The 15001-nt window shown below is 43.7% G+C and overlaps 1 protein-coding gene across 1 annotated transcript in view; it reads right to left on the bottom strand.

Moving 5' to 3' along the window:
- Nucleotides 1-15001, bottom strand: part of rxfp1 (relaxin family peptide receptor 1) — a 90534-nt gene that overhangs the window by 22076 nt on the left and 53457 nt on the right. Inside the window, exons 4-5 of the mRNA XM_062549922.1 lie at nucleotides 3885-3990; nucleotides 2437-2508 (exon numbers count right to left, since the gene is read on the bottom strand). Of these exons, the coding sequence (XP_062405906.1) occupies nucleotides 2437-2508; nucleotides 3885-3990 (178 nt within the window). The remainder of the gene's footprint in view (nucleotides 1-2436; nucleotides 2509-3884; nucleotides 3991-15001) is intronic.

Here is a 15001-nt window from a genome sequence, read left to right as displayed (position 1 = left end):
GCAGAGAATTGTCCCCCTTCTGAAAACAAAGCCCTTCAATCTCCATGACATCTTCCCTGACATCCCAAAATACTCAAGGATGACAGCAAACAACCCTTACACCCCCTCCCCCCCGGCACACATTCACTCATACACACACACACACACACACACACACACACACACACACACACACACACACACACACACACACACTCATACACCCAACATACACACACACACACACACACACACACACACACACACACATCCCCCCAACACACACACACACATACACACACACACACACACACACACACACACACACACACACACACACACACACACACCAACACCAACACCCACCACAACTCATGCTCTGATGTACTGCCTGATCCCTGCCCTCCTCTGCCTCTGCAGTGCGTTGGCTCTGGTCTAACCTCCTACTACCTCCCATGCAGATAGAGAGCGCCTCGCTGCTGAACAAGTCAACACGCTCACCTCCCACACACTGCAGTGAGGCCACTTATTCCCTCTGCATCCCCACACACACACACACACACACACACACACACACACACACACACACACACTAGTGCTGGGCGGTATACCGGTTCGCACCGAATACCGGTGTATATTTTCGTTATGATATGAATTTTTAATATACCGCCATACCGGTGTATTTGATTACACTGTGGGCGGAATGCTGCGTCGCGCGTCATTGTTTCAGACGGGACCCTTTTCAGTGTTGCGCTTCTAAACACGCATGGAGAAAGTAAACAGTGGAGCCTGTAGCACAAGACACCTCACGTTTTCGCTTTAATAATGATGCAGAAGGCTTATTTGTTCCTTTGCTAAGGGATTTATTTACGGGTGTTGCACAGAATACCTTAAATTGTTCCCCTAGTTAAAGAAAAACGTTACTGGTCTTAATAACCTACATTGAAAGGGATTTTCCAGTAGGCAAACCGCTGTAACTAGCTAGCTGGCTAGTAGGCGAACCCACCGAACACAGGAAATCTTTATGACCTTATAATTCATCTTACCTTAATAACATTCGCTGAAATTATCCAAGTAGCAAGTAAAGCATGTTACAGACATGAACTGAAAAATACTAGCTGGTTAGTTAGTCATGCTCTTGACTGTCATCAGTGCACTGAAACGAACTTTTGTGTTTACATTTTGCTTAGCGAACCGTAACATGATAGGCTAACAAGACATTTACGTGAATTCCGTAAACGTTAGCCTACCACGTTATGTATAGAGCACACAATAACAACACGGCATGATTCTGATGAGCCTATTTGACAGGCATATTAGCGGAGCAGTCTCTTCACTTAGTCACACTTGTTTTATCTCCTTTTTATATTTACTTGAAAACAGTGTACTTGGGCTTGAACTTGAAGCACAAGTATTTGCACTACTTTTTGTGTGGGTTTGTGCAATTTGCATAGTAAAAGTTCTGTATTTTGACTGCAATTGCCCATTAGAATCATGAGTGCCTCTTTGTAAACAGCATCATGGCAATGCAACCTGTAATAGCCTACTACTAGTAGTGTGGAATTATTCTACAATATTCACTCATCATGACAGTAAAATAGGCCATCCTAAGTCAATCTACTGCAGTAATTCCTTGGTCAACCCATAGAAAATGTTGCGAACACCTGATTATGCATGGAAAAAAAAATACCGTCATATACCGTGAAACCGTCAGAATTTTGAAAAATACCGTGATATACATTTTTGGCCATACCGCCCAGCACTAACACACACACACACACACACACACACACACACACACACACACACACACACACACACACACACACACACACACACACACACACACACACACACACACACACACACACACACACACACACACACACACAGGGCAACTTACTCCCTCTGCATCCCCAAGACCCTCAGTAGCCTCCGTACACTGGAGCATCCGACTAGCGTACTAATGAGGCCATATCACCGTCACACACATGTATTAATCATGGGAGGAGTAGCTCTGAGTCAAGTGCACTTCTGTATGCACTACTGTAGGTTATCTAGGTTAGCTGTTCCCATCCTCTGCAGATATCAAGTGGATACAAGACTTCCTGCCTGCACAGGAAATGAAGTTTATCCACATACCCACGCTGCTATGTAGTACCGTGTCTCTCCTGCCAGCTTTCAGACATGTGACAAATCTCTTTCAGATCACACGCACGCACGCACGCATCCACGCACGCACACACGCACGCACGCACGCACACGCAGACACGCACGCACACGCACACGCACACGCACACGCACACGCACACACACACGCCACATGGGCACAGTGCTGACTTTCACCACTCATGCCAAAATTCTGCTTTTGCTGCTGTTCTTGCCACAATATCTACATGGCCACGAGTGATGTCTCTTTGGTTTGGGAGATTTGGGAGAGCAGAGAGAGGCTCTTACAGTTTCTGCAGGCTCTGGTACTTGTAGAATATATCTGCATTCAATCTCCGCAGACGGTTCCTCTGCAGTGACCTACAGCAGCAAGGAGGGAGAGAATATATATAAACATAAGCAGTTGAAGTGTGTGTGTGTGTGTGTGCACTGTGTGTGTGTGTGTGTAGGTGTTTGTGTGTAGGTGTGTGCGTAGGTGTGTGTGTGCGGACGTGTGTTCATGTATCTAAGCGTGGTTGCATGTATACGAGTTTATTTGTGTGTGTAAGCTGGTTTGACAGCTATCGTCCATCATGCATTGTGAGATACGTGTATGGTGAGCATCTGTGTAACCTTGCAGGGGCAGGAGATTTATAAAGTGTATGGTATGTGTGTGTGTGTGTGTGTGTGTGTCACTCTGATAGAGAGATGGAGATCAAGGCCGCGAGGCTCATCTCAGCACCCCCTCGGTTTCATAATGGATGATCTCTTCGTGTCTTTGTATCCCCTCTGTAGCCTATCCCCTAACCACACAAACAAGCCTTGGCGAGAGAGAGACGCCTCTGCAGTTGAGTGCTCACATGACTTTGACAAGGCGACCGATCTGACATTCACACACTCTCCTGTAGATACAGTACTCGGCATGCCTTTCATAAAAAAGGCTAAAATATCTATTTCTATTTGATTGATGATTTCAAAGACCTACCAATTTCTCTCAGCTACTTTTCTACATTCTTGAATTTTATTTCCGTCGAATTTTATTTCTTTATTGCTTTTATAATGGCTGCCTGGTCAATGAGCATAATCTAATAGTAGCCTAATGTTAGTGATTGAAGTCATATTTCTGCCTCTGGATGATAGCATTACATTTAACCTCACAGACAGCATATCATTTAAAGCAGCTGTAATGACATGCTTGAACCATCATTGAATGCATCGTTGATGACCACATACCAGGCTATTTGCATACAAACCTTCAGCTGAAATGCCAGATAGGAAAGAGACACACAGCGTGGATTATCTAAAGGGTGATTTTATTTACTTGACATCTGTTGTGGCTTGATGATGTGTGTGTGTGTGTGTGCGTGTGTGCATGCATGTGTGTATGCATGTGTGTGTGTGCGTGTGTGTGTGTGTGTGTGTGTGTGTGTGTGTGTGTGTGTGTGTGTGTGCACGGATGCAATCATGCATGTGCATGCAATTTTGTGTGATATCAGTGTGTGTGTGTGTGTGTGTGTGTGTGTGTGTGTGTGTGTGTGTGGATGGGATTGGGGGACAGAGACGGAACAGGACACGGGAAACAGGAAACAGGGACACAGGAGGGGGGAAATAGTAGGAGGGGGAAAGGGCAACGGCAGGGCTGGACAGTAGGACAGCTGGACATGGGGGACAGAGAGACAAAACAGGAAACAGAAGCAGGGCAGGACGGCAGGATGGCAGTGGTGCGGGGGGAGGGGGAGGGGGCCAGACACACTCACATCATGGTGACGTTGACAGACACACTGGGCACGTCTTTAAAGTTGGCCCCGTCACAGTCAAGCTCCAGGTCCCTACACTGGCACTGGTCTGGAACAAGGCCCAGCACTGCAGAAGAATAACACAGTTAGAATACACACACAAGCCCCAGCAATGCAATGCAGAGGAATAACACTGTGAGAATGAACAGAACAAGATTTTGAATAAACCTTGTCGGTTTTGGAGTCTCAGTGTGCAGACATGTACTTTCCTTTATCACTTTTACATTTTATGTGTCCTGCACCTGCACCTTTAGAATGAACAGGACACGCACGCACGCACGCACGCACGCACGCACGCACGCACGCACGCACGCACGCACGCACGCACGCACGCACTCACACACGCACACACTCACACACTCACACACTCACACACTCACTCACACACACACTCACACACACACTCACACACACACTCACACACACACACACACACACACACACACACACACACACACACACACACAAACACACACACAAACACACACACACACACACACACACACACACACACAAACTCGTTTATTAAACAGACATCTACATGAATTTCCCATGTTGTTCTTACTGCATGCTCAGGTGGGATCACACTAGGCTCTGTAAAACTCTGTGATACATATTAATACATTATGGAGCTCTACAAATTTAACTGAACTGCACACACAAATAACCACACCTAACCATCCAAACGCAACAAACACACATACACACAAACACCCCCCCCCCCCCCCACACACACACACACACACACACACCTCTACATAATTATACTTCTGCTGTATACAGTTACTTTGATGCATGAGGCATTATTAAGCATTTCACATGGGGCCTGGGGCCAAATTATACAGTAATTTGCATACGCTGTAAAGACTCTACATTACTTCACCATCATTAAATAATGAAATGCATTTTAATCGTCTGCAGTCCATGCAGGTCTGTGCCCTGTATGCGGGCAGGTGCTGTTCAGGTGCAGGTGTTTCTCTCTCTAGGTGTGTCGATGGGGGGCGGGCGACAGGTGACGCATGTTGTTTTATGGTGCTGCATCAGAACCACTTCAACCTAGAACTCCATCTTCCATCACGATCAGATTTCAAAAGACGATCTGCAGGCTGCATGCTGTCTGCATCACATATTGTGTTTCAGGGTCTTGAGTCACTAATGTGCAAGCCGACGAACTGAACTGAAGATAATTTGATAACTTGGCAAAATCATTTAGCCAATTAACTGAAGCTAACTTTGGAGTATTAATGCATGCTCATGCAAACCACTTGATAGCTTTAGTTCATGCATGAGTACAGCTTCAGTTAACTTCGGGGCTTTAATGGACAGTGTTGGACAGTGGACAGTGAGCAAAGTTAACTGAAGTTTTGTTCATGCATGAACTAAAGTTATCAAGCATTCTGCTCTCACCCATTATTTGAACTTACATGCCCCTTGTCAATTACAGTTTTTCTCAGTCGCTTTGGTTCATTTCTCGAATCATCCTTGAAATTTGCTAAACAGTAAGTGCAATTCTCAAAACAGGCTCACAGGGTGCGGGTGGATCATGCAACAGGCAAAACACACTTTTTAATGAGTCTGTTAAGGAATTTTTAAGAAGATTAGTGCATTCATTTGGGGCAGGTTAGGCACTTATTAACACTCAGAAGCAGATTAAGGGGCAATTAAAGTCTGAAATCAAGGAACCCTTGGATATCCGAACACACTGGGAAACCATGAGTACTGTGCGAATATTCATAAGAGTCTTAGGTCTTCACAGTGTCCTTACTTGGCCTTGACTGTGCAGCAACCGGTGACTCACGGCTGCTAAGTGTGTGAGGACACACACAGTAAGTGTCTCTGTGTGCTGTGAAATACATCTTATTGTGTGAGGACACGCACACTAAGTGTCTCTGTGTTGTAAAATACATCTTATTGTGTGAGGACACAAAGTGAAATACATCTCACAGTATACAGCACATACAGCAGGAAACCATTAGTATTCTATGTGTATCCAGGACACATGCTAACTGTGTAACCCAACATACATGCAGTGGGACCTATTAGCATTAGAAACTATGCTCCAAGAGGCTCTCAAGGTCTGCGAGTGGCTGACTGCTCCCTGATCAGCCTATACATAGATCCAATAGGCCCTATAGGCTCCATCTACAGCCATTGGCTATCTAGTTTGGATGCCTGTTAGGCATTTGTAACCAGGACTGAATGTATTCCTGAAAAAAACGCTACTAAGTTAGGAGTGACAAATGAGAAATGGCCTGAGGGCCTGTGCTGAATACTTTCAGAGGTGTTGAATATGTTCGATTTCTAAAATGAATAATCTGTGGCTGTGGCATTTGCTGAGACAAAGGCCTCATTGAGCTGTCGTGTGAGTCTCAAACAGCAAAGACAAAATAAAAGGCAAGCTGAGCCACTTCAGAATCCAGCACTGTAGCATACACATGCATCAACTCTCAGTTGAGCTGCACCCAACACCTCCATAATTCAGATCAGTTGACATCTCTGAAGAGAGCAGCACTAAGGACTAGGCTCATACAACAAGAGACAATAACCTTTCACAATTTTGAAACTTCAGTCAGAAGGCAATAAAAAGTCATAACATACTGTATAACCCAGATACAAAAAGAGCTCATCCAAGTTCTATTTCTGAAAGTCTGTAAACAAATGAACACCCACAGAAGCGACAAGCAAGAGGTGCACAGAGAGATACTCAAGGCAAGGATATTGAGTAATCAGTGTGAACAGACATGCCTGCCGACCGTTCTTATGGATGACTGAACAGGAGAATGCTGTGAAATATCGCATTGCCTGAGAAGCTGCCGTCGAACATAAATGAGGATATGGTTGGACATGTGGAGATGAGGGTGAGGAGAGAAGAACATCTCCCCAAAGCCCCATTTACACAGAGGATTTGTCACAAAATGACAAGTTGCAGTAGTGTGAATTAATTATTGAAAGGTGCTGCAAGCCATCATATATATATATATTTTTTTTTTGTGATGCAGTTTTTATTTTATTCCTATAAAACCATACAAAACACAAAGACACTAGTTTATGCCATTCTCTTTACAAAAAATATCCCTAAGACATAGGAACAAGTCCTAAGATACAGTATACTAAAGAAAATGGACAAAAATAAAAATCAAAGAATGGAAGGTAAAAAAAAAAACAGTTGAAAAAAGACGTTCCTCCGACCTGTTTATGTCATAGCTTTGTCACTATGCATAGGAATGTGCATCTTAACAATACCTCTAATGTGTGGTTCAGATGTCTCTAAAGCTTATTAAGTGGACTTCATGATGAGTGAAAAATGAGAGAAAATACAGATGCTGGAAGAAGAAACAAAGAAAATGCTTTTAAAAAGAGTGTTCTAGAATCCATGGTGAAGTCCAGCTTTTCTCTCATCCAACCCTCTCCCCATGTTTTGCTTCAATCTGCAGCCAAACGCTCGCCTTGCACACAGCACATCACTGTTATCACTTGTCACAGTAAGGGTCTCATGGCGACAGATGCGCGGCCAAAGGTTCACTTTTAGCCAGGAGCGGGGTTTTGTCAAACGAATGCAGACATGCAACTGCCTGCTCACACGGACAAAAGACTCTGCTACAGGACCTGATGCAAACAACAGACCCCCACCAAACACACACACTCCCCAATGGACAATACAGTACGTGAGTTGTGTGTTGTGATATAAATGACGGCCTTGTCCACACCACTGGTGAAGATCCAGGCCTGATGTGACTCTATGTATGTTATAACAGTCTAAAAGTGCTGCTGATATCTCAAATTAAGGTCCGTGCCAAGCACTGCTGCTGGTCATTATCTAGATAGGATTTCATTTATATCCTGCAGCGAAATAAACACTCAGCTCCGACAGCTCTGCTCAGCAAGACAAATCAAAACATCACAAGGAAATGAACATTATTAGCCAAACCCAGATTAGCAAATTGTCATATTGTCATAGAGCCACAAGTCATTTAATGGCTTTAATTACAATATAAGCAGCCGTGCTATCCAACGATTAGCCAACGGATATCACCTGTGCTATCTACTTTGGGGTGGGTGGAGTGTCCAGAGTTAGAAGTTAGAACTGCTACTGGCAAAGCCTTTCAGAGATACCCTTACATCAGGGGTGTCCAAACCACGGCCAAATGCGGCTCGCCAGGCACTTGAATCAAATCAGTGTATCTGTGAGCCAAAGGCCAGCTAAACTGATAACGACAACGCTGCATCGTTCAAGTCAGTAAACATTAGTTGTACTGTTATCCAATTGTGTGCAGTGAGATTTTCAAATGCATGCTTGGTGCCTCCCCTCGAGTCCGGCCATTACATTATTCGTGGCCAGACCCTTAATCTGATTCCAGGGTCTGGTTTACTATCAGGCTATGCACCCCTGCCTTATACCTACTCACCCCCCTCATCAGTGATTAAGAGGTAGGATTCCTAGCTGAGACCACAGAATTACAACTCCTCACGGATGCTGACCTTACAGATATCCTGATGCAGGTAATAGTCTAGGTACTTCCAACAATACTAATTTGTTGTAATGACTGACATTGGCCACAATACTAATTTGTTGTAATGACTGACATTGGCCACAAATAAAATCTGTTGAAATAAAGGTCCAATATTATATCTGATAAGGTAGCTATCTATTTATTTATTATTCTATATATATATATATATATATACTGTATATATATTTATTTACTAGCTTCGCAACCCAACCAGAACGTCATTCCAAAATATGGGTAGGGCCGTAGGGATGGTCTGGCATTGTTATGGTCCATATGCTTAACAAGGACTCTACGTCCTTAGCCAACTGAGGAAGTTTCACGTGAGCAAACATCTGTTGGTGAATTTCTACTGAGCCTTCATAGAGAGCATCATCACCTCACCCATCACTGTCTGGTATGGGCACTCACACAGCTGAGACAGAAGGAAATTAGAGAAGCTTGTCACCACAGCCTCCGCTGTAAATTGACTGTGACATACCACCAGTTCATTCTCTGTACTCTAAACTGCACGTCTAGAGTAATCAAAGATCCCTCTCATCTAAACCACCACTTGATCCAACTTCTCCCCTCTGGAAGACATTAGGTCCATGAGAACTAAAATCAATCGTTTCAAGTACAGCCTCTCCCCCTCAGCAGTCAGACCTCAGAACTGATTAAATGGATCACTGATGCGACTCCAGAACTGTACCAAATGTATATTTTTTCTATTCTTCTATTGGATTAAGCTACCTCTGTAACACAGAAAAATACCACAAATTATTGTGTGGCAATAAAGAATATGTACTTTATCTATCTATCTATCTATCTATCTATCTATCTACCTGTTTGTCTCTCTATACTGTACATGCATGTGTCCTTGATTACAACTACTTAAAGCTGTGGAGTTGTTATCATTCATCATTACTAATAGTATTACAGCAATAGCCTTAATTGTTAACACTGAATAGTTAACGCTGTCCATCATTAACCGTGCAGCATAACTCCAGTCTTAGGCCTCCATGAGAAAGAACCGCATGCTAAACGCCCGTCTCATGCACAACATATCCATATTGTGAATGCAGAAAACACCTAGCCTGGGTGTTCCCATCCTGCCTTGCGCAGTGATTTCATTCACCCTGCTAAGGCAAGAAACTACACCCAAATGTTCGCCTGATGTTGGCGACCCATCACAGAACAGGGGAGAAAGCAAGACCATGATAAGCTATGCACAGACACATTTGATAGACATCCATGGCGCCCAATGAACGGATCTAGGCATTTTTTCAAATACGAGAAAATGAACGACTAGTTGCAAGACCACGTCTCATTTGAGAAGTGGTAGGCTAGCCAGGCTAGAAAACACCTCAACTGGCAAGCAGATACTGACACAAGTGGAAGGAATTTGTACACTGAAGAACATGTCAAACTTTTACAAACTTTGTCTCCTCTGGGAAATAACAAACAAATAGCACACTTACAGTAATTCAACAAAATAAAATAAAAATCAGCAGCTGACTCTCTGAGATGGTCCATGTCTTTTGTCATTCAGTAAATGTGTCAGCTGAAGATGTTTGGAGGGAATCTCTGTGTAAGGTTCAGAGCTTGTCTCCCATCTCTGCAGTGTGCACTGTTTCCATAGACGGTATAAAATAAGGTGTTTCAGAGCAGTAGGTTGTCTCTAGCTGTCACAAAGTGGAGCGATGTTCTCCAGTTCCGCTCAGTCACAAACAACCTATCTTTGACTTTGACTCCCCTCCTTCTCTCTCTCTCTCTCTCTCTCTCTCTCTCTCTCTCTCTCTCTCTCTCTCTCTCTCCTCTCTCTCCCTCCCTCTCTCTCTCTCTCTCTCTCTCTCTCTCTCTCTCTCTGTGGGTGTGCTAAAAGCTGCAAAGTGAATTTGCTTTAATTATAGGCTTTCTGCTACCTCCTTCTGCTTCACCTCAGTGAGGAAGCTGGACACCAAGACTATAGTGTCAGTTCTGTCAGTGCGAGGAACATCTTAATAGTCTCTGTTTGAATTAAAGGGGCCTGGGTTTGGGTGGAGATGGTTGTCCAGGCTGTCATCTGGACAATCAGTCCATCATAAGTCAGACAAGGGAAAACATTGTCCATTTGTCACCTGGCCTTTATAACATTATGAAGACTAAAGAAAGCCCCCAATTCACAAAGTGCTATCAAACAGTGTGTCTTGTCATTGTGTGACACTTCTCACTTGCAAACCTGTCGAACATTGGTGCTGGTTTCTGACATCTTGTGTGGAGAGTGATGATGGTAGTGCTTTGTACTTCCCTAAGTGGTACTCTAAACACATAAAACTGTATTTCGCAATTCAGGCTTTTTCCTTTTTCATTTTCTAGTTTGTCAGATTTCAGACTAAGTAACATAGAAAATAGGGAAGAAAAGGATAACAAAAAAAGAACTACAGTACCTACCAAATGTTCAGCTATCAAGCTCCCTCAACATGATGTGTTGACAGATAAGATACAATATGTTCTGTTATCTCCCTCAACAATGGAACTCTCTTCTCTGATTGGCTGATGGGGTGGCCATTAACTTCGTATAACCTGCTACCTTTAGATAGATAGATAGATAGATAGATAGATAGATAGATAGATATACTTTATTCATCCCCAAGGGGAAATTACAGTGTTTCAGCAGCATACAAACACAACATTTAACAAAAACATACAAACATGCATACATACAGAAAAAATATTTAAAATGTTATTCCTTTCTCTCTGCCCAGATGGGAGTCATTATAAAGTGCTATTGCAGTAAGTAAAAAAGTCTTTCTGTATCTGTCTTTCTTACAGCTTAGTTGGCGTAGCCTCCAACTGAAAATACTTTTTTGTTTTACCAGTACATTGTGTAGTGGATGAGTGGTATTGTCCAAGATATTGAAAAGTTTGTGCAGCATCCTTCTCTCCACCACCAACTCCAGGGGCTCTAGGGCTGACCCCAACACAAAGCCAGCCTTCCTAATGATCTTATTTAGTTTGTTAGTGTCCCTGGCTGTAATGCCACCTCCCCAACATATGGCAGAAAAGAAAATTGCACTTGCAACAACACTCTGGTAAAACATTTGCAACATTTTGCTGCACACATTGAAAGACCTGAGCTTTCTCAGGAAATAGAGTCTGCTTTGCCCTTTCTTATATACAGCCTCCGTGTTGTGTCTCCAGTCAAGTTTGTTGTCAATAAGAACTCCCAGATATTTGTAGTTCTCTACAATGTCCACTTCCTCACCCAGTATTGAAATGGCATTTAGGTCAGGCCTGGCCCTCCTAAAGTCTATCACCATTTCCCTGGTCTTAGCCACATTCAAGACAAGATGGTTGTTTTTGCACCATGTCACAAAGCGGTCCACCAGTTGCCTGTACTCTGTCTCCTCACCATCACTGACACACCCCACAACTGCAGAATCATCAGAGAACTTCTGCATGTGACATGACTCAGAGTTGTATTGAAAGTCAGAGGTGTATAGTGTAAAGAGAAAAGGAGACAGCACAGTCCCTTGTGGTGCTCCTATGTTGCTAACTACCTGCTCAGACACACACCCTTTCAGTCTCACAACCTGTGGTCTTTCAGTCAGGTAATCAATGATCCATGAAGTTGTGGAGGTGTCTACCTGCATCCTTTGCAGCTTCTCACGTAGTAGCACAGGCTGTATGGTGTTAAAAGCACTTGAAAAATCAAAGAACATGATCCTCACAGTGCTGCCAGTACTGTCCAGGTGAGAGTGTGTTCTATGGAGCAGGTAGATTAAGGCATCCTCAACACCCACCTTTGGACGGTATGCAAATTGCAATGGGTCCATGTAGGTGGTCACCTGTGGTCTCAGATGGGCCAAGACCATCCTCTCCAGTACTTTCATAATGTGCGATGTTAAGGCAACTGGTCTGTAGTCATTGAGGGTAGATGGAGAAGGTTTCTTTGGGACCGGAACAAGGCAGGATGTTTTCCAAGACATAGGCACTCTCCCCTGGCTCAGGCTGAGATTGAAAAGGTGCTGCAGAATACCGCAGAGCTGTTCCGCACAGACCTTCAGGACTCTTGGGCTGATACCATCTGGACCTGGGGCCTTGTTCTGGTTTAGTCTCCTCAGCTGCATTTTCACCTGACTGCTAGATACAGACAAACAAGTGGGAGGGATGGGGGGGGAGGGGTATGATGCAGGTTCAGCACTTCCTGACCAGGTGGTGTCCATCATGGGAGTTGAAGGCTGGGGACAGTGATCCTTAGCCATTCTCACTGAGGAGGCTTGCACAGGATGTTCTAGGGAGGAGGATGAGAGGTCTGAATGGCTGGGTGAGGTAGGGGAGTTGCCTGTACTGAACCTGTTGAAAAAATGCGTTCAGCTCGTTGGCCCTATTTAGGCTCCCCTCTGCCTGATTCCCCTTCACCTTAAAACCTGTGATGGTTTTCATGCCCATCCACACATCTCTCATGTTGTTATTCTGGAGTTTGTTCTCCAGCTTCCTCCTGTATTCCTCCTTGTTCTCTCTCAGCTTCACTTTAAGCTCCCTCTGAACGCTCCTCTGCATCGCTCTGTCACCATCCCTAAAGGCTTTCTTTTTCTTATTCAGTAACTCCTTTAGGTCTCTGGTGATCCAGGGCTTATTGTTGGCAAAGCATCTTACCTTCCTGGTGGGTATGACATTGTCGACGCAGAAGGTGATGTATTCTGTTATACAATCAGTCATTGATTCAATGTCATTCCCATGGGGTTCACAGAGCACATCCCAGTCAGTAACCTCAAAGCACTCCTGAAGAAGCTCGTTAGCCTCCTGTGACCACCTCCTAACTGTCCTTGTAGTCACTGGCTGCTGCTGAACAATAGGTGTGTAGGTGGGTGTGAGGAGAACCAGGTTATGGTCTGATCTACCAAGTGGGGGCAGAGCTGTAGAACTATAAGAGCCATGCACATTTGCATACAGTAAGTCCAAGGTTTTTTTGTCTCTGGTGGAACAGTTAACAAATTGCTGGAAAGTTGGAAGTATTCCAGAGAGAGAAGCATGGTTAAAGTCCCCTGATATCAGCATGAAGGCATCTGGATGTTGTGTGAGTAACTTTGCGGTGACTGTATTGATGACGTCACACGCAGCATCGGCATCAGCTGATGGCGGGATGTAAACAGCAACAGCAATGGTACAGGTAAATTCCCTTGGCATATAATACGGGCGCAAGCTCACGGCCAACAGTTCGATATTAGGGTTGCAGATGCGCTCCTTAACAGTAACATGCCCTGGATTGCACCATCTGCTATTCACAAACACAGCAAGTCCCCCTCCTTTCTTCTTACCGCTTAGCCTGCGATCTCTGTCGGCCCGCACGGTCAGAAATCCATGGACGGTGATGTTAGAGTCCGGAATATGCTCCTGCATCCATGTCTCAGTGAAACACATTATACTGCATTCACGATATTGCCGTTGTGCTCTTATAAGTGCTTCAAGCTCATCCATCTTGTTTGCCAACGACCTCACGTTCCCCATGACAATCGATGGAATATAAGGTTTGAATCTCCTTCTCTTTGCTTTCTTCAACACACCAGCCCGGCACCCCCGGCGTCTTCTCCTCAACTCCACAGGGATTTGTTGTCTCGTTACTGACAGCAGGCCTAGGTTTAGTGGTGGTTTGGAGAGCGCTATCAGCTGGTCGCGAAGGTAAACAATGCGGCCAGCTGCGTTGTCATGGCGAGCCAGCATAATAGATAAAAATATAAAAACGATATGCGAAAAATACGCGATTTAAGCACTACATATGTTCAATCCGATTTTAAAAAAGGATGAACAAAAAGGTCAGTATGTCATTGACAGACAGACAGACTGAAAAAGTTAACAAAAAAACACTTAATATTGACATAAAACACAAAACAAACGGGAGCTGCTGCAACAGGCAGCCACAGCGCGGCGCCTTACGTCAAAGTAGTTCCAATGTGTTGCCCGTATCAGACTTGAATATTACAGTTTTTTACAATCACTTTGCTACTATTTTCAGAACCTTGATGTCATTTTTCACAACTCTAGACACAAAACGCACAACCAATGATCAAAATGCATTTTTCAAAACTCTAACCCTTTTCTCAATTGCTTGGATACAATACACATACAACTTAGATAATTTGTTCATTCAACAAAACTCACCTGTTCAATATGATACAACTTAACATCAAAGTACTACTATTTCAAAAGGCAATTCACACATTACATTTCAAATGAGCGTCTATTCATTTCCTTACAATGATTTAACTATCAATTGATACAACTGCTCAAAATGATAAGTAGCTGTTGCATTACTTTCATGCAGTTGTATGGAAACACGAAACAGACACACAATCTTCCATGTTTACTGCAAATCATGAAAGTTTCAAGATACTGTAACGAGATTCACTGTCACCAATTAGCGTGGAGTAGGGATGTAACGGTATGAAAATTTAACCCCACGGTTATAGTGACCAAAATTATCACGGTTTTCGGTATTATTGCGGTATTTTAAAAATTGTGTACAATATGTTAAGAAAGCGCTGATGGGTGTAGACAAGCTGAAATATTTTAGTTTAAAAAAGTGTTTCATTATTACATTAAAAATAT

The sequence above is a fragment of the Sardina pilchardus genome, chromosome 11, assembly GCF_963854185.1.
Source record: "Sardina pilchardus chromosome 11, fSarPil1.1, whole genome shotgun sequence".
NCBI lineage: Eukaryota > Metazoa > Chordata > Actinopteri > Clupeiformes > Clupeidae > Sardina > Sardina pilchardus.
Note: the sequence above shows the minus strand (reverse complement) of the source record. Positions and strands in the feature narration are given on the sequence as shown.